The 22,280-nt window shown below is 43.8% G+C and overlaps 2 protein-coding genes across 6 annotated transcripts; one reads left to right on the plus strand and one right to left on the minus strand.

The window, feature by feature from the left end:
• Positions 1-1,726: 1,726 nt before the first annotated feature.
• LOC121558648 (zinc finger protein 236-like) lies at positions 1,727-8,407 on the plus strand. Of its 4 annotated transcripts, XR_006661459.1 has the most exons (6): positions 1,727-2,147; positions 2,237-2,340; positions 2,439-2,502; positions 2,684-4,501; positions 5,291-5,407; positions 8,331-8,407. XR_006661459.1 is itself a non-coding variant. In XM_045222773.1 (4 exons), exons 1-4 carry the CDS (start codon positions 1,838-1,840, stop codon positions 3,766-3,768), a joined length of 1,563 nt encoding a protein of 520 aa, XP_045078708.1. In that variant the 5' UTR covers positions 1,727-1,837; the 3' UTR covers positions 3,769-5,284. The 4 variants fall into 4 exon arrangements, 1 of the variants encoding a protein (XP_045078708.1); XR_006661457.1 differs by lacking the exon at positions 8,331-8,407 and having other exon boundaries at positions 5,291-5,635; XR_006661458.1 differs by lacking the exon at positions 8,331-8,407 and having other exon boundaries at positions 5,363-5,635.
• Positions 8,408-8,653: 246 nt separating this feature from the next.
• LOC121558643 lies at positions 8,654-16,013 on the minus strand. Of its 2 annotated transcripts, none has more exons than XM_045222778.1 (5): positions 15,511-16,013; positions 14,296-14,432; positions 12,964-13,179; positions 10,394-10,466; positions 8,654-10,278 (listed from the first exon to the last, which is right to left on the minus strand). In XM_045222778.1, the coding sequence occupies exons 1-5, from the start codon at positions 15,806-15,808 to the stop codon at positions 9,086-9,088; spliced, it is 1,917 nt and encodes a 638-aa protein (XP_045078713.1). In that variant the 5' UTR covers positions 15,809-16,013; the 3' UTR covers positions 8,654-9,085. The 2 variants fall into 2 exon arrangements, with proteins under 2 accessions (XP_045078713.1, XP_041727991.2); XM_041872057.2 differs by having other exon boundaries at positions 8,657-10,278; positions 12,964-13,182; positions 15,511-16,012.
• Between the last annotated feature and the right edge of the window lie 6,267 nt (positions 16,014-22,280).

Consider the following 22,280-nt stretch of genomic DNA (forward strand, 5'->3'; position numbering starts at 1 on the left):
GTAAAATAATCATATTTGGAGGACAAAGATTTGATTTAATTCACTTAATTGAAAGTAAAAGGCAGATTTTGTTTTAAACATTTGATTCCTTTTAGTAGCTTCAATATGATACAGCAGCAGGTAGCAATGTTGGAACTAACATAAGTCGTGTGTGTGTGTGTGTGTGTGTGTGTGTAACCAATCTTTATTTTGAAATCACACCTTTATTTTGAAAAACTATCCACAAAGTAGCAGACATTTTTTGTTTCCGGAACAAAAACAAACAAAAAAGAGAACCTGCGAGAAGCTAGCCACAATAAGGATTAGCCGCAATGGTGGAATTTGCGGGTCGCCTTCAAAATAAAACTTCCACATTCACTGATTCAAACGGATACAAGCGGAATCATGCCTTGGGTGCGTTCGTAAATTCACTCTGGCTATCTACTCCGATTTCAGAGAACTATCGTTTGAGTGTGGCAGAGCTCAGAATAACTAAGTTTACGAGCGCGCAACACCAGTTGAATATGACGGGTGTCAGTAAAGGTTGGCAAAAAACGGAATTCAATTGTTGCAAGCAGCACAGTTAGAGTCACTAATGCTCTAGATAACACGAAAACAGCCTAACTAGCTCTTCTAGGGCAAGTAAAATGGTCAGAGTGAGGTGTTCTCTCATTTGTGTCTGGAAGTAGCTAGCAAGCTAGCCAACTTTAGCCAGTTAGCTTTGGCGCTTGACTGCAGTTGTGAGGTCAGAACGCTCATATCAACCCTACTCCTCAGCCAGAGCGAAACGCTCTGAATTTAAGAACGGACAAACTGACAACACTTTGAATTTACGAATGGCCCAGAGCACACTCTGACACACTGGAGGCAATTTACAAACGCACCCCCTTATTTTGATTAGATCATTCAAACAAGGTTGGAATATTATATAAATCATTTCGTTATTTTGATACAAAAAAAGTACAAAAAACAGTTGAAATCCCATTGTGGATGTATTAGACTAGAATTGCATTGTGGGCATACTTATATGCACTATACAGCCTTACCTATGGATCTTGGGTCCATGAAATGGGTTATCAGCATGGGTTATCAGCCTACTCAGTTACACCAACAAATTCCAATTCTGAAGAGTTCACACAGATATTAGCGTTGTAGTTTATATTGTGGGACTCTGAAACCACTCTGAAAATAGCCACATTAAGCTCTGAGTAGGCTGATACCCTATTGAAATATGTATGTTCAATACATTTACATTTACATTTTAGTCATTTAGCAGACGCTCTTATCCAGAGCTACTTACAATAGGCGGAATAGTGAGCTGATTTCCCACAATTAAAATACCCTAATATGAGCTACGATGCTAATATGTGTAAACTCTGAAGTATTGTAATCTGTGGGTGTCACCGAGTAGGCTGTTACCCCATTTCATGGACCCAAGATCCATAGATAAGGCTGTACAGCGAAATGTAAGTATGCCCCTAATGCAATTCTAAAGTCTAATACATCCACAGTGCGATTTAAACTAACTTTTTTTGTGTGGAATTAACCAATTCTTTTTGTTACATTTATATAACATTCCGAAATTATTTTGCATTATCTAGTCAAAATATGTCATGATTCCAATATTTGTAACCATTTGAATCACTTCCATTAGCGGACATTTATTTTGAAAGCGAACATTAAATTCCACTATTGTGGATAATGCTTATTGTGTCTTACTTCACAGGTAAAAATATATATGTGTGAAGCATACTGTGTGAACTGTGAGGACGTTGTGTGAACTGTGAGGACGTTGACTGAACACTGCAATGCAAATTACTATAACATAAGTGTTTAACATAGACATAGTGCCAAGGACATGACCGATACCGTCGCCTTTCATGCTCAGCTAGCCTCCATCATTGAGGTTTTGGCGAATGCAGCCGTTGCCGAAATCTGCAAACTTGTAGATGACGGCCATGCTGCCTTACGTTTGGAAATTTCCCATAGCCAGAAAGAAATCAATAACCTGCGGAGGAAGCTGATGTTGACAAAATACCAGAGTTCTCAACATAGCGCAGATAGATATGGAGCCCTGCGACGCACAGTTCACAGGCGCGTGGACACCGATCATGTTGCCCGGGGAAGAGAGAGCTTCGTTGGAAAGTCATCAGGCAGACTTGGATATTGTAGGTTTTTTACCATATTTCAACACGTTCAAAATAATGGGTCATGTAGAATATATAACGTTTATGAGGGTTTCTGTTTTCTGGTGCAGTGGAGAATCGTTTTGCCGACAGTGAAGGGGGCATCTTAGCGCAGGATGTCACCATCTGGAGAGACTCAGGATGCACAGCGAAAGACCAGGATGGGGGCATGCAGGTCAGTTGTCATAGACACTGTCACAATTTTTTTCTTCATATTTCAAATGGTGGTGGGGATATTTTTCTAATAAAATGTTTCTGATGAATACAACACAGATGGCAGATATGCAGGAGTTACCTCTTATCAAAATGGAGAACATTGACACCAGCAGAACAGAAGGTATTTTTGTGCAACTTATCAAATCTATGCAATTTACACTTTATGTTGAGGAAAGCCTTCAAGGTTTACTACAGTATTTGATTAACTTCTTGGTCATTACCCATAATTCATAAATAAGGCAAAGAAGAATCAGTCTCCACTACAGGAAGCTGATGTTGTGCTTTACTTTGCCCCATTTCAGAGATTGTCCAACCGGTCAGTGAGAAGATCGTTGTGGCAGAACCAGGTGCTTCGTCATCTATCATCACCACAGACCTTCTGGACCAGCAGGGCAACAGACACAGAGCTCCAGACACCACACTCAATATAGAACCTGAAAACCAGACGTTCCAGCATCCAGCGTCACCATACAACAGAGCAAGGCAGGACCATCAGGGTGCTAAGTGTGTGACCTGGGAAACTGACCATCAACCCATAGCATACAGCCTGTCCCAATGGAGAGAGAAGCAAGAGACTGACAACCGAACTGTGAATGCTCCTCACAATGCAGGGCCAGACTCCAAGAGGCTGTCTGAACATCCAGAGAGGAGAGGGGCACCTGGTAACTCTGGGGTCTGCATGTCTGCTTTGGGCTCTCTGGACTGGGTGTCTGATGTGGTGCTGGTGGACTCGGTTCCCATTAAAGTGGAGGCAGATATGAGTTCAGAATGGAGCATAATGGGCCAAGAGGTGACATCTGGAGAGGTCTGTTCAGAGGGCAGGCAGCTTGTGGACAACATAGGAAGAGGGGGAATGGAGTCTGGACAGACAAAGTGTCCCACTGACACTCAAAACACAGAGCAAGGGAGAACTGTAGGATCAAGATCCAAGATGCCAGATTTCAACGGACTGTCCACCCCAAACAGCTTTTCATCCCCAAGGGTTACTCTCCGCCTGGTTCCCCAAAGAGGGAAGCCAGCCCCCTTCTTGAATTTCAACATAAGCGCCACTTCTTCATCGAAAGACATAGAAAAGCAGCCGCAACAGCTAACGTCTTGTTCGGCCAAGAGGCAGCTCCGGTGCACTCTTTGCGGAAAGCCCTTCCCCCAGCCGGCGCACCTGCAGAGGCACATGCGGGTCCATACTGGGGAGAAACCGTACGGCTGCAGCCACTGCACCAAGCGCTTCTCCCACAGCCACCAGCTGAAGATGCATGAGAGGGTGCATACTGGAGAGAAACCGTTTCAATGTGTCTACTGCGGGAAGTGCTTCACCCAGTCGGGCCACATGAAGAAGCACCTCCTCGTCCACACTGGCAGCAGGCCACAGGACGTTGGGCTGTCCTGAGTATTCCAGGGTGAAGTTTCCCCTAGGTACAGATCTAGGATCAGCTTCCTCTCCCCCAATCCTAACCTTAACCATTAGTGGAAGAAAAAATGCTACACTGACCCAACATCAGCATCTCGAGGCAACTTCACACTACTCCACTCGGCATAATGATAGGCAGGGCCAGGAGTTTTTCCTCACCACGTGACCAGACCAGGGAAAAACTCCTGTCCCTAGTTGTAAGAGGAATGGCTCCACACTACTGACATTTTCTTATAAAAACAGTGTTTTTTTTAACAGTTTGGATGGTTTCCCCATTGAACGCTACCTCTGTGTGTAGTGGTTGTGAATTCAGTTCAACTGGCTTGATGCTTGGTCCAGAGTGGACTGATAATGTATAAGTTATTACAGATGAAGATTTTAAACATCCTCATGAATTTGTATTGGTGCAGTGGTGAACCAAATAGCAGTAATTAAGAATTCAGGAAGCTCTGGACAGGTGCCTGGGTGAAAAAGACCTGTTGGTTGTCGAGAGATCGTTGCTCGGCTCATCTCCTACCTGGATGCAGGAAAGAGGATGTAGGTTCAGGGAGGAGGAAGGCGCAGGGAAGAGCGCAATGATGACTGTCACTTTCTGGACATCGACATGGCAGAAGAGCAAAGTGACAGGTACCTGGACACCAGCACAATCCTGGCCCTGGAAACGGACATGGCGACCTAGCAGGTGCAAAGCGAGAGAGTGCTGACTGGAATGGTAGGCTGTCAATGGTTGGGTTTATACAGGACTTTATTGAACTATCTTGATACCCCTTTACCCTTTCCATCATATTCAGCGTAGGAAAACACTTGTCTATTCACATGCCAGTTTCAATGAGTTTTTGAGTCCCAGAATTAAAATTCATAGAATTAGAACCCATTCAATTCAATCAGAATTCTCTATGGTTTATTCCTTTCCATTCGGACTATGTTTTGCGTAGGCTAGACAGGTTAGGATGTGCACCAGCACTGTAGACCTGGGGTCTTCAACCTTTTCTTTCCAATGGACCCTGCCCAGGCAAACCGGCCACCCAGGGACCCCCATCATATGTTAGCAAAACATTTTTTACATGTTTTGTCTTATCATCAGGTGAATGGCAAGGAAAAGTAGTGAACATTTTAAAATAAATAGATTTGATATATTATAATTGGAAGTATAAACTCTAACGTAGCCTATTAGATAGAAAGGTAACTCCAAACACATTTCACTAATAGCAGCTGTTTAGCTGGTTAAACAAAGGTTAGCCATGTGTTGGCAAAAATGAAGTTATGAAAGCTTACCAGCAGCCTGTGGCACTTGTGAGTGGTATTCGCGGGTGCTTTTTCAAAGCTTGTGTCAGATACTCCAGTGAGTATAATTAGCTCCAGTGAGTGTAATTTGCTCAATATTAGGAGGTGAGAAATAAAGTTGACGTCATTAGAAAGAAGATTATCCTCTTTTCTACTGTAGGTATATGTATATGTTGCAAGCGATATATCTTCTTTTTTTTTTATTCAATACCCCTAGGTGGCACGGACCCCCGGTTGAATACACCTGCTCTAGACCTAAGCCACTCACTCACCTCTTCTTTATTCGCAGAATCCCCACAGGTACCATGGTCTGGGGAAACCTCATCTCCTGGAGGTAAATACAGTACCTGTAGATTTATCTCCCCTAGAACAGGCAGAACATCACATTCCTGCTTTCATAATATCAGATTTGAAACCGCTCACTGATTGTTTATGATTCTCCATACATGATGCTACTGAAAATAACGTTTAGATTAACATTCATATAATAGACTAATACAGTTGAGGACAAATATATTGTATGGACAAAACATTAAGACCACCTTCCTAATATTGAGTTGCACCCCCCCCCCTTTGCCATCAGAACAGCCTCAATTCGTTGGGGCATGGACTCTACAAGGTGTGAAAAGCATTCCACAGGGACGGTGGCCCATCCAAACAGTCGTGGGTGAACAGGGAGTACAGCAGAGGGCTGAGGACACACCCCTGTGGGGGCCCCTGTGTTAAGAGTCAGGGTGGAGGAGGTGTTGTTGCCAATCTTTACAGCCTGTGGTCTGCCCGTCAGGAAGTCCAGGATCCAGTGGCAGAGGGTGGTGTCCAGACCTGAGCTTGGTGTCCAGCTTGGAGGGAACAATAGTGTTGAATGCTGAACTGTAGTCAATGAACAGAATTCTCACGTAGGTTTTCCTCTTGTCCAGATGTGTTACGGCCGTTTGAATAGTGATGGAAATGGCATCTTCCTTGGATCTGTTGGGAGTGGTAGGAAGATTGGAGTGGGTGCAGTGTACCTATGATTCAGCTCATACCGAAACTCAAACTCAGGACCTCCGCCTCACAAACACACGTGACCGCCCTCCTAAAGTGTTACAGCTCACGCGCTACTGAAAAAGGCCTTCTTCAATTGCGCAAGGGACGACGATTCAGGCTGATGAATACATTTCACAGATCCCCATCTGCTACCTTCACCACCTAAACTCACTCCACAACGACCCCAGTGGTTGAACCAGCACAACTGTAGATCCGAGTCCAGTGGCACCTTTGTGGGCTCCCGAGTGGCGCAGCGGTCTGAGGCACTGCATCTCAGTGCTTGAGGCGTCACTACAGACCCCCTGGTTCGATTCCAGGCTGTATCACAACCGGCCGTGATTGGGAGTTCCATAGGGTGGCGCACAATTGGCCCAGCGTCGTCCGGGTTTGGCCGGTGTAGGCCGTCATTGTAAATAAGAATTTGTTCTTAACTGACTTGCCTAGTTAAATAAAGGTTATATAAATAATAAAAATTGTAAAGGACGTCACGCTGCCTGCTTAGCGAGTACCGCTTCCCCTGATTCAGCTCATATGGAGACTCGACCTCAGGACTTCTGCCTCGAAAACACACGTAACCGCCCTCCTGAAGCATTCCAACCCACCGTGACACTTCAGGCTGAGAAGTGAGTTTCACAGATCCCCATCTGCTACACTAATACAAGTCCTGAAGATCCAGCAAGCTTACTCATCAAAGGAGAGTCATTTGATGATCTATGCTCATGTGATGAGAACCTTGCCTGAGTCCTGAAGACGTGTTTGTTTGTTGTGTTAGACGTGTTAGTTTCAAGTCTCCGGCAAGGGTAGTCATCATAAGGTCAACGTGACTGACTGTGTTAGCCTGCTGAGCTAAACGCCTAGGCATTGGTCCTGTGACTTGGATGGGTCTCTTCAAGGAGGAGGTCAAAGTCCAACAGGTGGTTTGGTGACCACGCTTTTCTGATAAGTATCTTGTCAGAGACCTGAAAGGTTGCATTGTCTGGCACACAGGAGACCTGGGTTAGAACCCCATCAGTCAAACTAACACGTCAATGAACCCAGTCAGTTATATCGGTGCCGTGATCTCTGAATATGAGGTCAATGGGGGGTGAAATGTAACTGAGGTGGTTCGATGAACCACTCTCTTTTGATGAGTAACCTTGCTGGAGACTTAAACTTGTGTTAGCTTCCTGAACTAATCCCTATGGGCTTTAGTTAAGTAGGCTAACACGGTCTTGTGACATGCAGGAGACCTGGTTCGAACCCATTCAGTCATAAGAGCAAGATTAAATATGGAGTGGAAAGAGTGTTTTTAATTATCTGTTCCTCTCTACTTTTACTGGCTGGCAAAGTACCAGGATGTTGTCTCTGGTTTTGAATCTGATTTTAGAGAACTGAATTTTAAAAACGGAATCTAAATGCATCTATGAAGTTGAATATATAAAACTTTGTTTAAACTTGAAATTATAGTTTAACTTCATACACAGACAATTAATGAAAGATCTACCATATTGAAACTGAATATATAAATATTGAATTTGAATATTCAATAAAAATCTAACATTGAAGAATTAGAGCAGTTTGCTGCTGAAGAGTGGGCCACATTTCCAGAAGAAAGGTGCAGCAAGCTCATTGATGGCTACAAAAAGCGTTTGTCTGCAGTTATCTTGGCCAAAGGCTGTGCTACTAAGTACTAGCTCCGGGGTGCCAATAATTTGGTCCATGCCATTTGTCTTTATTCTCTAAATAAAAATGGTAAACTTAAGTATTTTGTGTATTTTTATAAAACGTTTTACCCTTTTCTCCCCAATTTCGTGATAGCCAATTGGTAGTTAGTCTTGTCCCATCGCTGCTACTCCCGTCCTCCGAAACACGACCCTGCCAAGCCGCACTGCTTCTTGACACTGCTCGCTTAACCCGGAAGCCAGACGCAACAATGTGTCTAACTTAAGTTAACAAAAATACATTTGGTTCTGCAATGCTGAAAAACAACAACGTGTGGTGAGCAAAAGTTTTTTTTCAATTTAAACTTATTTGAGAAGAAATAGGGAAATATTTAAGAAAAGTGCTAGGGTGCCAATGTAAACAACTGTATATCTTCTAGAGTTTGCAATTGTAGCCTACCAAGCTAGTGACTTTCCTATCCTTTAATATATAACACCACTGCTGTAGGAACTGAATGTTCAACAACAAACACTTCATCGATATAGGCAGCTAAAACACTGAAAGCATTGAATTGATTCACTTTCTTGCAGCTTCCACTGGAGTCGCTGGTGTGGATCTTCCGTGACGTGCTGTGTGTGGAGGGGAAGAGAGGCAACTGGAACCTGTCTCTGGTCTGCAGAACCTTCAATACCATCCTGACAAATGAAATCATCAGGAAGTACTCCATAGGGAAGGTTAGTATCGACAACGACATAAGTCTACAAGCTTATGGGACACTGGCAGTGTTTTTGGAGAGTAACTCATTGATTCAAGGTCATGCAGCGCTCAGAGAAGAATTTCATAATTTATACCATACCTTTCCCCCCAAATCTTTCCAGATAAAGCAACGTCTCAAATCTCATTACATGATTGTAACATTGTTACAAACATGTTGCAAACCAATTATTTATATACTAGATTACTGATAGGGGGCGCTGTGTTGAAGCCACGAGTTGGTTTATTTCTCTTATAACAGAGAACTTTTTAACTTTAAGCATGTTCGTTGTGACAATCTTAGTTTAGCCTGATTATTTTCAACACTTTGCTTCACAAATACTGTATGAATTTATGCTATAAAAACTTTAACCTTTTTAAACAACAATAACCAACATGAACCAATATAACAATCTGCAATCAAATGTTTAGTGTCACTTTTTATAAATGTTTTACAAATGGCTCCAGAATACATAATAACAGTCAGGGGAGAAAAAATAACAGGTAACAACCTTTAAGACAGAGCAATCATACACCTCATTCAATTTACAATAAATTCAGAAAACACAATCCCAAATCAACACAACACAACCTATAATTTACGTGCATGAACTGCCTGGTGTCTTATCAGATTGCTCAGAAAGGAGAAGTTCTTTCCACACTGGGTGCAGTGAAACAGTTTCTCACCCGAATGGACGCTCTGATGCACTTTTAGGTTGCTGGAACGAGAGAACTGTTTTCCGCATTGAGTGCATCTGAACGGTTTCTCCCCTGTGTGTACTCTCTGGTGCCGCTTCAGGCTGCCCAGCTGGCTGAACTGCTTCCCACACTGGGCGCACTCATACGGTTTCTCCCCTGTGTGGACCCTCTGGTGCATCTTGAGCTGGCACAGGTGAGGGTACTCCCTCCCGCAGAAGGTGCACCTGTAGGACCTCGCCCCCTCCTCCCCCACCCCTCTGTCCTGATGAGTCCCAGTCATGTCGCCCAGGTGGGTGTCGGGGGCGCTCCCAGGGAAATCCACCCAGGAGGGGTACTGCAGCTCTCCGGTTCCCGTGGCGAATGGAGCAGTGGCGGTGGTTGCGGGGTTCTGAAAGGTGCCAAGGCGGTTGTCGAAAGCGCCGTCCATGCCAATGGTGTAGAACAGATTCTCGGGTGAGTTCTGTCTCGCTGCTGCCTGGACACCTGGGTGAGAATGATGATGAGTGTTACTCGAATGTCCTCCAAGAAGCATGGCATCTGCTTCACTATGTCCTCCTTGATGATGCCTGGGTTCCATGATGTCACTTTGTCTCCAGGAAGAGGGCGTGTCATCCCCACCCTCCCCCTCGTCAACAGGAAGGGGGTCGATAACTATGACCTCAGATTTGACCTCTGAACCGCCCTGGGAATTCTCGTGTTCACCCCTCACCATCTGAGGAAGTGGGGGAATGGGGTTCATCTTTGTGAGAGGCGAGGGGCTTCCTGAGACTGTCTCAGCAGCATAACTAGAACAAGATGGCCGCTCAGTCGCTGTATCACTGCCTCTTTGCTTACGGGAGGTTCCAGGCAGATCGGTTGTTCTCTCGGGGTTCAGGCTGCACTTCTGTTTAGCAACAGGTCCTGGAACTGTGAGTTGGAGCGCCTGGCTCAGCCTCTCAGGCTCCAGGTCTGACTTGAAAACAGTGTTTGATCTGTTGACATTCACTATGCTGTGTTTGGTTCTGAGCTGCTCAGTGAACTCTGCTTGGTCTGTGTCTGGAGAGGTCTGTGTGTTTGGGTCTGTCATTCTCTGGCCACTGTCAGTGCCTGAAGAGACAACAAAAGCATGATGGTCATATGCAGTCAAATAAAACAATGAGGTAGTCAATCAGTATGTCATTTTTCCTTACAGCCACCATTACAGCAATCCATTCAGCATTACCTGGCATCTCCCTCAGATCCTCTTCTTTCTTCCATGGCTGGAGGTCTCTCTCCCCTTCCACAGTAGATTTGGCCTGAAAAGAGGAAGGAGGAATTAAGTTGACAGGCATGAGCCTTACAAAGCTCTCAAACAAATACAGGTCTATTATAACTCAGCTATGACTAGGCTATATTATTGATCCAATGGATTGAATTAAGTTGTTAATTTACTGATTAAACTCATGGACACAGCAAATCTAAAGCTTCTCTGTCCTCAAAACATATAAAACTAAAATTGGACAGCAATAATTCACTGTACTTATAATAGGAAATTGTCCTTTCCTTCCAATATATTTAGGTCAATGTGAGAATATACACTACCAGTCAAAGGTTTGGACACACCTACTCATTCAAGGGTTTTTCTTTATTTTTACTATTTTTTACATTGTAGAATAATAGTGAAGACATCAAAACAATGAAATAACACATATGGAATCAGATAGTAACCAAAAAAGTGTTAAACAAATCAAAATATATTTGAGATTCTTCAAATAGCCACCCTTTGCCTTGATGACAGCTTTGCACACTCTTGGCATTCTCTCAACCAGCTTCATGAGGTAGTCACCTGGAATGCATTTCAATTAACAGGTATGCCGCCTTAAAAGTTACCATCAAGCGCTATGATGAAACTGGCTACCACAGCATTCTGTAGCGATACGCCATCCCATCTGGTTTGGGCTTAGTGGGACTATCATTTGTTTTTCAACAGGACAATGACCCCAAACACCTCCAGGCTGTGTAAGGGCTATTTTACCAAGAAGGAGAGTGATGGAGTGCTGCATCAGATGACCTGGCCTCCACAAGCCCCCGACCTCAACCCAATTGAGATGGTTTGGGTTGAGTCGGACTGCAGAGTGAAGGAAAAGCAGCCAACAAGTGCTCAGCATTTGTGGAAACTCCTTCAAGACTGGTGAAAATGGTTGAGAGAATGCCAATAGTGTGCAAAGCTGTCATCAAGGCAAAGGGTGGCTATTTGAAGAGTATTAAATATAAAATATGTTTTGATTTGTTTAACACTTTTTTGGTTACTACATGATTCCATATGTGTTATTTCATAGTTTTGATGTCTTTGCTATTATTCTACAATGTAGAAAATAGTAAAAATAAAGAAAAACCATTGAATGAGTAGGTGTGTCCAAACTTTTGACTGGTACTGTATATTTAGAGTCAAGAAACACCATGAAATTATTTGAGAAATATTATTTATTGATGGAATTATAGAAATTGATAAACATGCAGCAATAGCCATTGGTCAAATTGATACAAAAGAACAGACAGTTTTTCACTCTCACAGTACAACTGCAGGATCTGCCATAACTTTAGAGAAACACAACCATTATCAACCTTAACAGACAATGTGAGTGATCCTGTTGACACTAAAAGAGCCAAGGAGACTAAAAAACGTAACAGTCTTTGTAGATAATGTAAATATGAACCACGTTGTATTGTAGATGTATGAGACCAGGGCAAACATCCTGCAGACATATGACTACGTTAGAACTCATGATATTGCTATAACAGCATTTTTCAATAGGAATCTCTTGCTTCTGTGTCAGTTGTCAATGATGAAGCTTCTGATGTCTTTTCAGATTGCTGGATTGGGAGAACCTGCGCCCGCACTGTGCACAACTGAACGGCTTCTCGCCGGTGTGGACGTTCAGGTGCATTTGGAGATGGCTGGCGCCCTCAAAGCTCTTCTCACAGAAGGTGCAGGCAAACCCCCGCTTTCTGGTCTGGATGGCAGCGTGCTGCTGCAAGTCACTCCCGTGGACAAACTTCTTATGGCAGCTCGGGAAACCATATGGTCGTTCTACGGTGCCTGGTCTAACGTGTGGCAAGATTCCACAAGTGACAGGAAGTTGTGGCGCTTGGTCTAAAATGCTGACAGGAAGTGGGGTATGAGCTGGTTCTTGAGCTCCTCTTCCTGGTATTTCAGAATGTCTATGGAGGCTTGCCAACGAACACCAACTAGCTTTGTTGGCCTCACCTGCATTTCCTGTGCCAAGATGCATGCCTGTATTTATCTCTGAGGGCCAGAAACGGGGTGAAACCAATTGCATAGTGTTGTCTCTCATCGAATCGGGTTGAATCATTGGTGTGTTTCTGTTAAACACTTCCACTTCCTGCTTATTTCCAGTCCCATTGACCTGTGGTGTAGTAGCTGTACCCATCTGACCCCACTCAAAATCTCTATCTACCTGCTGCCCACTGGATACAGAGTCAATCACTATCACATGTTCTGATGAGGAATGGAACCTGTGGTTTTCTAACCCTACACTTCTCATTTCTATGGCAGAGCTAGTCTGCATTTCTGGGCCCACTGAGCCACTCCCTAGGTCCATCATCAGTCACTACTACCTCTCTCAACACCTGGTTTAAAGAATCTCTTAGGAGATTGAAGCCACCGTTCATGTCACACTTTGTGTCCAGACTCTGTCTCTCTGCTCTGGGTTCAAATCCTGTATACTGCTGTGGTCCCTGGTTCACATTCCCTGTTTCTGATTGGAGGAGGATGGCGTCAGAACCACTGACCTCCATAGCGGTGTTGATGTAGTTGTTGTTGTTGCCTTTGGGGCCACTGGACTGGAAGGTGGGGTCCTCTGTGGTGGCTGCAGCCGGTTGGGTGGTTAGCTCTCTGCTGCCCTCCACTGTTCTGGCTGGGTGGCTGGACCTAGAGTCCTGGTCATCTGCTTCTCCCTCCACCTTGATGATCAGCAGGTCTGGTTCCCCGTCCTCTGTCTCTCCTGACTGCTGATGGGGTTAAGTAGGAGAGATGAGTGAGTGAGACAGAGCATACACTATCTACTGAATGGAGATATGGGCATGACATGGGATTTAGTACAATTCATAGTAGTTGCCTTGTTGTTATTGTGTTATAATCAGTGGTGTAGTGGAGGGTAAACTCCACCTTTTAGTTTTTTGTTCGAACATTTACACACCTTTGGCGCAGAAATGCACTGAAAGTATAGGGAGTGTTACTTTACTTACGGTGAACGACGATCACTGTTTACCCACCTATTCTTTACCACTACATCACTGGTTATAATGTGCTGGCACACACGTCTATACAGACATAACCTCATCCCCAGGCGGAAGTGTCTGGTGTCCGAGACTAAAACAGACATAGGTCTGTGACAGTTTGAAATCGGCTGTTAAAATTGCGACTTACAGTGAGGGGAAAAAGTATTTGATCCCCTGCTGATTTTGTACCTTTGCCCACTGACAAAGAAATGATCAGTCTAATTTTAATGGTAGGTTTATTTGAACATGAGAGACAGAATAACAACAAAAAAATCCAGATAAATGCATGTAAAAAATGTTATAAATTGATTTGCATTTTAATGAGGGAAATAAGTATTTGACCCCTCTGCAAAACATAATTTAGTACTTGTTGGCAAAACCCTTGTTGGCAATCACAGAGGTCAGACGTTTCTTGTAGTTGGCCACCAGGTTTGCACACATCTCAGGAGGGATTTTGTCCCACTCCTCTTTGCAAATCTTCTACAAGTCATTAAGGTTTCGAGGCTGACGTTTGGCAACTCGAACCTTCAGCTCCCTCCACAGATTTTCTATGGGATTAAGGTCTGGAGACTGGCTAGGCCACTCCAGGACCTTAATGTGCTTCTTCTTGAGCCACTCCTTTGTTGCCTTGGCCGTGTGTTTTGGGTCATTGTCATGCTGGAATACCCATCCACGACCCATTTTCAATGCCCTGGCTGATTTTTTTGTTTTTATTCTGTCTCTCACTGTTCAAATAAACCTACCATTAAAATTATAGACTGATCATTTCTTTGTCAGTGGGCAAACGTACAAAATCAGCAGGGGATCAAATACTTTTTCCCCCTCACTGTACCTCATCACTACCTCATCACTTGTAGCATCCATATGCTTTGATGGAGAGACATCCTCTTGGTCCACGTCTATGGGCTGTCTGTCTCTTTGAATGCTGCTGTTCCCAAAACTCCTGTTGGAAAGTCTGGCTCTGCTTTGCCAAGTAGGTCCTGGAAATAAAGGGGGAGGTTCATTTGACCCCATCCATCAATGGTGTTTTACAAAGTACAAAGCAAGCATAATGCATTCATGACGTATGTTATGTGTCAATAGAGCTAGAAGGATCCTAGCATGATACATCCTCAAATCAAATTTTATTGGTCGCATACACATATTTTGCAGATGTTATCGCAGGTGCAGCGAAATGCTTATGTTTCTAGCTCCAACAGTGCAGTAATGCCTAACAATACAAAACAATACACACAAATCCAAAAAAGAAAAAGAAAGGAATTAAGAAATATCAGAACGACCAATGTCAGAGTCCGGAATAAATATATATGTATATAATGGTGTGTATAGACAACTTGTGTACAGCAGTAATTATATAGGATGAGCCTTGACTAGAATACAGTGTATATATATATGAAGTGGTTAAAACAGTATGTAAACAGTATTAAAGTGACCAGTGTTCAATGATTATGTACATAGGGCAGCAATCTCTAAGGTGCTGGTTAGAGTACCGGGTGTTAGCCAGCTAGTAACAGTGACTAAGTTCAGGGCAGGGCACTGGGCGGAGGCCGTCTAGTGGTGACAAGCTGTTTTTCAGTCTCTCGGTCCCAGCTTTGATGCACCCGCCTTCTAGATGGTAGTGGGTGAACAGGCCGTGGCTCGGGTGGCTGAGGTCCTTGATTATCTTGACCTTCCTGTGACACCGATGCTGTATATGTCCTGGAAGGCAGGCAGTGTGCCCCTGGTCATGCGTTGGGCTGACCGCACCACCCTCTAGAGAGCCCTGCGGTTGCAGACGGTGCAATTACAGTACCAGACTGTGATACAGGCCGAAAGGATGCTCTCAATGGTGCATCTGTAGGTTCATAAAGGTCTTAGTGGCCAAGTCGAATTTCTTCTGCCTCCTGAGGTGGAACGTCAATAATACAGCTAGGCCCTACCTGTATTGACATTACATGCATAATTAATGTATTATGCTTGCTTTGAACTTTGTAAAACACAATTGATGGATGGGGTCAAATTGAAGATGAATTTAATTTAGGCTATGTGCACACTGTCAAATGTACCATCATCACCAACCTGTCGTTGCGGTCTCTCGATTGTTGTGTCTGTTCAGCAGGCGTATTCCATGGAAGCGGTTGTGGACGGACCCCTCTGAAGACTTTGTTCTCTCTGCTCTAAACCTCGCGACCTGAAGTTCCATCAGTTTCATTTTCCTCCTGAGAAATTCGTTCTCCTTGTGACTTTGGGACATCTCCAGATGTACAACGGCGTAGCCATCGTCAACAATTTTGCAGATTTCGGCTACAGCCGCATTAGCTAGCACCTCCATGATTGAGGCTATCTGCCCCTGGAAATCTACCACGGAACCCGACATTGTCCCCCGACGCTTTGGACCCTTTTCAATATGAAAACAGTCTTTGTGTTTTCTATATTATGATTTTCTACAGTTATCTAGCAAGCTATTAAAACAAATACAATCATATCATAAAGTAAAGATGGATAGCTAGCTAGCTTTGTTTTTAGCTGGTGAGATTATTTTTCCTTTTCCTCATCTTCACAGTAATGGAATCATATGCTGAACTGTAGAGTTGAAAGTTGGACACCGCCATCTACTGTACAGGAGTGCTCCACAATAACTGTTGTAGCTATGTAATAAACCAGCTGTTCTCTGGTGTAAACAATATTTAATCATATTTCTAAAATAAAATATTTAACTATTTGTAGTATCTCTAATACAAAATTAACGACAAACAGTTCATTGACTTAAAAAAAAAAAGTAAATTACAACAGTATGACAGACTAGCCTACAATACATATATATGGATTCCATCCACATCTTTACAGCCTATCAGTCTGAAAGTCAATCTATAGTATCTTGTTGACAGGCAAATGGAAATTAATTATTAATTACTGTTCTTTGGTCCACCACTGCAGCAATACAAATTCATAAGGATGTTTAAAATCTTCACTTGTTATAACTTATAAATTATCAATCCACTCTGGACCAAGCATCAAGCCAGTTGAACTAAATACACAACCCCTACATACAGAGGGTAGTGTTCAATGTGGAAACCATCCAAACTGTTAAAAACACATAGACCTAGTTTTCATATGAAAACCCCAGTAGTGTGGAGACATTCCTCTTACAACTAGGGCCAGGAGTTTTTCCCTGGTCTGGTCACGTGGTGAGGAAAAACTCATGCCCCTGCCTATCATTATTTCGGGTGGAGTAGTATGAAGTTGCCCCTAGATGATGTAATTGGGTCAGTGTTGGATTTTTTTTCTTCCACTAATGGTTAAGGTTAGGATTGGGGGAGAGGAAGCTGATCCTAGATCTGTACCTAGGGGAAACATCACCCTGGAACACTCAGGGCAGCCCAACGTCCTGTGGCCTGCTGCCAGTGTGGACGAGGAGGTGCCTCTTCATGTGGCCCAGACTGGGTGAAGCACTTCCCGCAGTAGACACATTGAAACGGTTTCTCTCCGGTGTGCACCCTCTCATGCATCTTCAGCTGGTGGCTGTGGGAGAAGCAGTGGGTGCAGCCGTGCGGTTTCTCCCCCGCGTGCACCTGCATGTACCTCCTTAGGTACTCCGGCTGGGGGAAAGGCTTACCGCAGAGGCTGCACTGGAGCTGCCTCTTGGCCCAGCGAGATGTTAGCTGTTGCAGTTGCTTTTCCATGTCTTTGAGGAACCTGTTGGAGAGTAATCCTTGGGGATGAAAACTGTCCCCCTGACACTCAAAACGCAGAGCGAGGGAGAACTGTAGGATCGAGGTCCAAGTTGCCAGATTTCAATGGACAGTCTTTTGAAATATTGCAACTTGGACCTCAATCCTACAGTTCTCCCTCGCTCTGCGTTTTGAGTGTCGTGGACACTTCTCTGTCTGTCCAGACTCTATTCCCCCTCTTCGACAGTAGATTTGGTCTAAAAAGAGGAGGGAGGAATTAAGTCAACAGGCATGAGCCCTACAAAGCTTTCAAACAAATACAGGTGTATTATAACTCAGCTATGACTAGGCTATATTATTGATCCAATGGCTTGAATTAAGTTGTTAATTTACTGACTCAACTCATGGACACATCATCTGAAGCTTCTTGGACTGCATTAATTTCCTGTACTTTTGAAAGGAAAATGTCCTTCCCTTCCAACCTCCTGATTTAATTTGGAAGCAATTTGAGAATATGTATTTAGGGTCAATATATATTTAGGGTCAATTTATTAGGCCAGTTTATTAGGTACACCCACACAGTACCGGGTTAAACCCCCTTTCCCTCCAGAACAGCCGGAATTCTTCGGGTCATAGATTCTACAAGTCGGAAACGTTCCACAGGGATGTTGGTCCATGCTGACGTGATGGCATCACACAGTTGCTTCAGATTGGACGGCGATACACCACCGCCACCAGCCTGTACCGTTGACACCAGGCAGGATGGGTCCATGGACTATGCTGCTTATGCCAAATCCTGACACTGCCATCAGCATGACGCAACAGGAAACGGGATTCGTCGGACCAGGCAATGCTTTTCCACTCCTCAATTGTCCAGTGTTGGTGATTGCGTGCCCACTGGAGCCGCTTCTTCTTGTTTTTAGCTGATAGGAGTGGAACCCGCTGTGGTAGTCTGCTGCAAAAGGACCGACGAGTTGTGCGTTCCGAGATGCCGTTCTGCACACCACTGTTGTACTGCGCCATTATTTGTCTATTTGTGGCCCGCCTGTTAGCTTGCACGATTCTTGCCATTCTCCTTCGACCTCTCTCATCAACGAGCTGTTTTCGCACACAGGACTGCCTCTGACAGAATGTTTTTTGTTTGTCGCACCATTCTCTGGAAACCCTAGACACTGTCGTGCGTGAAAAGCAACAGGAGGTTCACTCGTTTTGGTCACTCGTTTTTCCCTTTCAAACATTTAATGGAACAGTAACTGAATGCCTCGATGCCTGTCTGCCTGCTTTATATAGCAAGCCCCGGGCCACGTGACTCAGTCTGTAGGAACAATCCATTTTCGTGAACGGGGTGGTGTGCCTAATAAACTGGCCGGTGAGTGTATATTTAGGGTCAATATATATTTAGGTTCAATCTATATAAAGGGTTAATCTATATAGGGCCAATCTACACTCAGGTTCGTAAGTATTTGGACAATGACGCAATTTGCATCATTTTGGCTCTATACGCCACCACAATGGATTTGAAAGGAAACAATCAAGATGTGCTTTAAGTGTAGACTTTCATCTTTAATGTAAGGGTTTTGTCAAAATTATTGTATGAACTGTGTAGGAATTACAAACAAATTTATACATAGCCCCCCAATTTTAGGGGCTCAAAAGTAATTGGACAAACTAACATAATCATAAATTAAATTGTGAGTTTTAATACATGGTTGCAAATCCTTTGCAGTCAATGACTGTCTGAAGTCTGGAACCTATAGACATCACCAGATGCTGGGTTTCTTCCCTGGTGATGCTCTGCCTTTACTGCAGCTGTCTTCAGTCCCTGCTTGTTCTTGGGGTGTTTTGCCTTCAGCAAGTGAAATGCATGCTCAATGGGATTCAGGTCAGGTGATTGACTTGGCCATTGCAGATCATTCCACTTCTTTGCCTTAAAGAATTGGGTTGAGTTAGTCATCTGCACTGACCGTAAAGTTGGAAGCATTTGGCTGAATCTGAGCAGGTAATATAGCCCTAAACACTTCATAATTCATCCTGCTGCTTTTGTCAACAGTCATATCATCAATAAATACAAGGGAACCCGTTCCATTGGCAGCCATACATGCCCACGCCATAACACTACCTCCACCATGCTTCACAGATGAGGTGGTATGCTTTGGATCATGAGCAGTTCCTTCCCTTCTCATCATTCAGGTACAAGTTGATCTTTGTCTCATCTGTCCATAGGATGTTGTTCCAGAACTGTACAGGCTTTTTTTTTGGACGTTTTTTGGCAAACGCTAATCTGGTCTTCCTGTTTTTGAGGCTTACCAATGGTTTACATCTTGTGGTAAACCCTCTGTATTTACTCTGGTGAAGTATTCTCTTGATTGTTGACTTTGACACAGATACGCCTACCTCCTGGAGGGTGTTCTTGATCTTGCCAACTGTTGTGAAGGGGTTTTTCTTCACCAGGGAAATAATGATTCTGTCATCCACCACAGTTATTTTCCGTGGTCTTCCAGGCCTTTTGGTGTTCCTGAGCTCACCAGTGCATTCTTTCTTTTTAAGAATGCACCAAATAGTTGATTTGGCCACACCTAATGTTTTTGCTCTCGCACTTATGGTTTTTAGATTTTTCAGCCTAATGATGGCTTGCTTCACTGGCAGTGACAGCTCTTTGGACTTCAATTTTATTTTATTTTACCTTTATTTAACCAGGTAAGCCAGTTGAGAACAGGTTCTCATTTACAACTGCGACCTGGCCAAGATAAAGCAAAGCATTGCAATAAAAACAACACAGAGTTACATATGGGGTAAAAAACATAAAGTCAAAAATACAACAGAAAATATATATACAGTGTGTGCAAATGTAGCAAGTTATGGAGGTAAGGCAATAAATAGGCTATAGTGCAGAATAATTACAATAGTATTAACACTGGAATGCTAGATGTGCAAGAGATTATGTGCAAATAGAGATACTGGGGTGCAAAAGAGCAAAATAAATAACAATATAGGGATGAGGTAGTTGGGTGGGCTAATTTCAGATGGGCTGTGTACAGGTGCAGTGATCGGTAAGGTGCTCTGACAACTGATGCTTAAAGTTATTGAGGGAGATAAGAGTCTCCAGCTTCAGAGATTTTTGCAATTCGTTCCAGTCATTGGCAGCAGAGAACTGGAAGGAATGGCGGCCAAAGGAGGTGTTGGCTTTGGGAATGACCAGTGAGATATACCTGCTGGAGCGCAGACTACGGGTGGGTGCTGCTATGGTGACCAATGAGCTAAGATAAGGCGGGGATTTGCCTAGCAGTGATTTATAGATGGCCTGGAGCCAGTGGGTTTGACGACGAACATGTAGTGAGGACCAGCCAACAAGAGCGTACAGGTCACAGTGGTGGGTAGTGTATGGGGCTTTGGAGACAAAACGGATGGCACTGTGATAGACTACATCCAATTTGCTGAGTAGAGTGTTGGAGGCTATTTTGTAAATGACATCGCCGAAGTCAAGGATCGGTAGGATAGTCAGTTTTACGAGGGCATGTTTGGCAGCATGAGTGAAGGAGGCTTTGTTGCGAAATAGGAAGCCGATTCTAGATTTAACTTTGGATTGGAGATTCTTTATGTGAGTCTGGAAGTTGTGGCCTGTGGAAATTGAGGGTTAACAGCAACAGATTCCAAATGCAAATGCCACACTTGAAATCAACTCTAGACCTTTTATCTGCTTACTTGTAAATTAACTAACGAGGGAATAACACACACCTGGCCATGGAACAGCTGAGCAGCCAATTGTCCAATTACTTTTGGTCCCTTAAAAAGGGGCTGACCACATATAAGAAGTGCTGTAATTCCTACACAGTTCACCTGATTTGGATGTAAATACCCTCAAATTAAAGCTGAAAGTCTGCACTTTCAGCTCATATTCATTATTTAATTTAAATGCCAATATGCTGTGGTAGACAGCTAAAATAATAATAACTTGGTCAATGTCCAAATATTTATGGATCAATCTATATATAGGGTCAATCTATACAGAACAAAAATATAAACACAACATTCAACAATTTCAAAGATTTTACTGAGTTACAGTTCATATAAGGAAATCAGTCAATTGAAATAAATAAATTAGGCCCTAATCTATGGATTTCACATGACTGGGAATACAGATATGCATCTGTTGGTCACAGAACCTTTTTTAAAAAAAGGTAGGGGCGTGGATTAGAAAACCAGTCAGTATCTGGTGTGACCACCATTTGCCTCATGCAGCGCAACACATCTCCTTCGCATAGAGTAGATCAGGCTGTTGATTGTGGCCTGTGGAATGTTGTCCCGCTCCGCTTCAATGGCTATGCGAAGTTGCTGGATATTGGCGGGAACTGGAACACAATGTCAAGCCCTAGCATCCCAAACATGCTCAATGGGTGACATGGTGAGTATGCAGACCATGGATGAACTAGGACATTTTCAGCTTCCAGGAATTGTGTACAGATCCTTGCGAAATGGGGCCGTGCATTATCATGCTGAAATATGTGTGATGGAAAATGTTATCCTGTGAAGAGACAGCCTTGAAAATGTTAATCTTGTTTTAGTGTCATAAATAATCCTTGGTTCCTGCCTGTGCTTGGTAAAGATATGAGGGTGAGGGTGGGAGGGGGTGCGACATGACCTCCTCCTTAGGACCATCTGGCAGAATGCCCAGAATATGTTCTATAAATTAAGATGGGAGACAGTGCCAGACACATGCCGGAACCAACCCTATGAACTATGCCTATGTAACGTGTCTGTAACCAGTATATAAGAGATCTAACGGGACTGCCCCGAGAGAGCTCCTGATCAACATGTGTACTTGGTGCATTGAGTTGGTTGGAATCTCTCCAGCGAGCTGATGATAAAGAATGATGGAGGCGGCTTATGGTAGAGAAATTAACATTAACTTCTCTGGCAACAGCTCTGGTGGATATTACTAGAGCATGCCAATTGCACACTCCCTGTGGTCCCTGGTTCACATTCCATGTTTCTGATTGGAGGAGGACGACGTCAGATCCACTGACCTCCATAGCACTGTGGATGTTGTAGTTGTTGCCTCTGGGGCCATTGGACTGAATGGCCGGGTCCTCTGGGGCCATTGGACTGAATGGCCGGGTCCTCTGTGGTGGCTGCCGCCAGTTGGGTGGTTAGCTCTCTGCTGCCCTCCACTGTTCTGGC

This window comes from Coregonus clupeaformis, chromosome 10, assembly GCF_020615455.1.
Source record: "Coregonus clupeaformis isolate EN_2021a chromosome 10, ASM2061545v1, whole genome shotgun sequence".
NCBI lineage: Eukaryota > Metazoa > Chordata > Actinopteri > Salmoniformes > Salmonidae > Coregonus > Coregonus clupeaformis.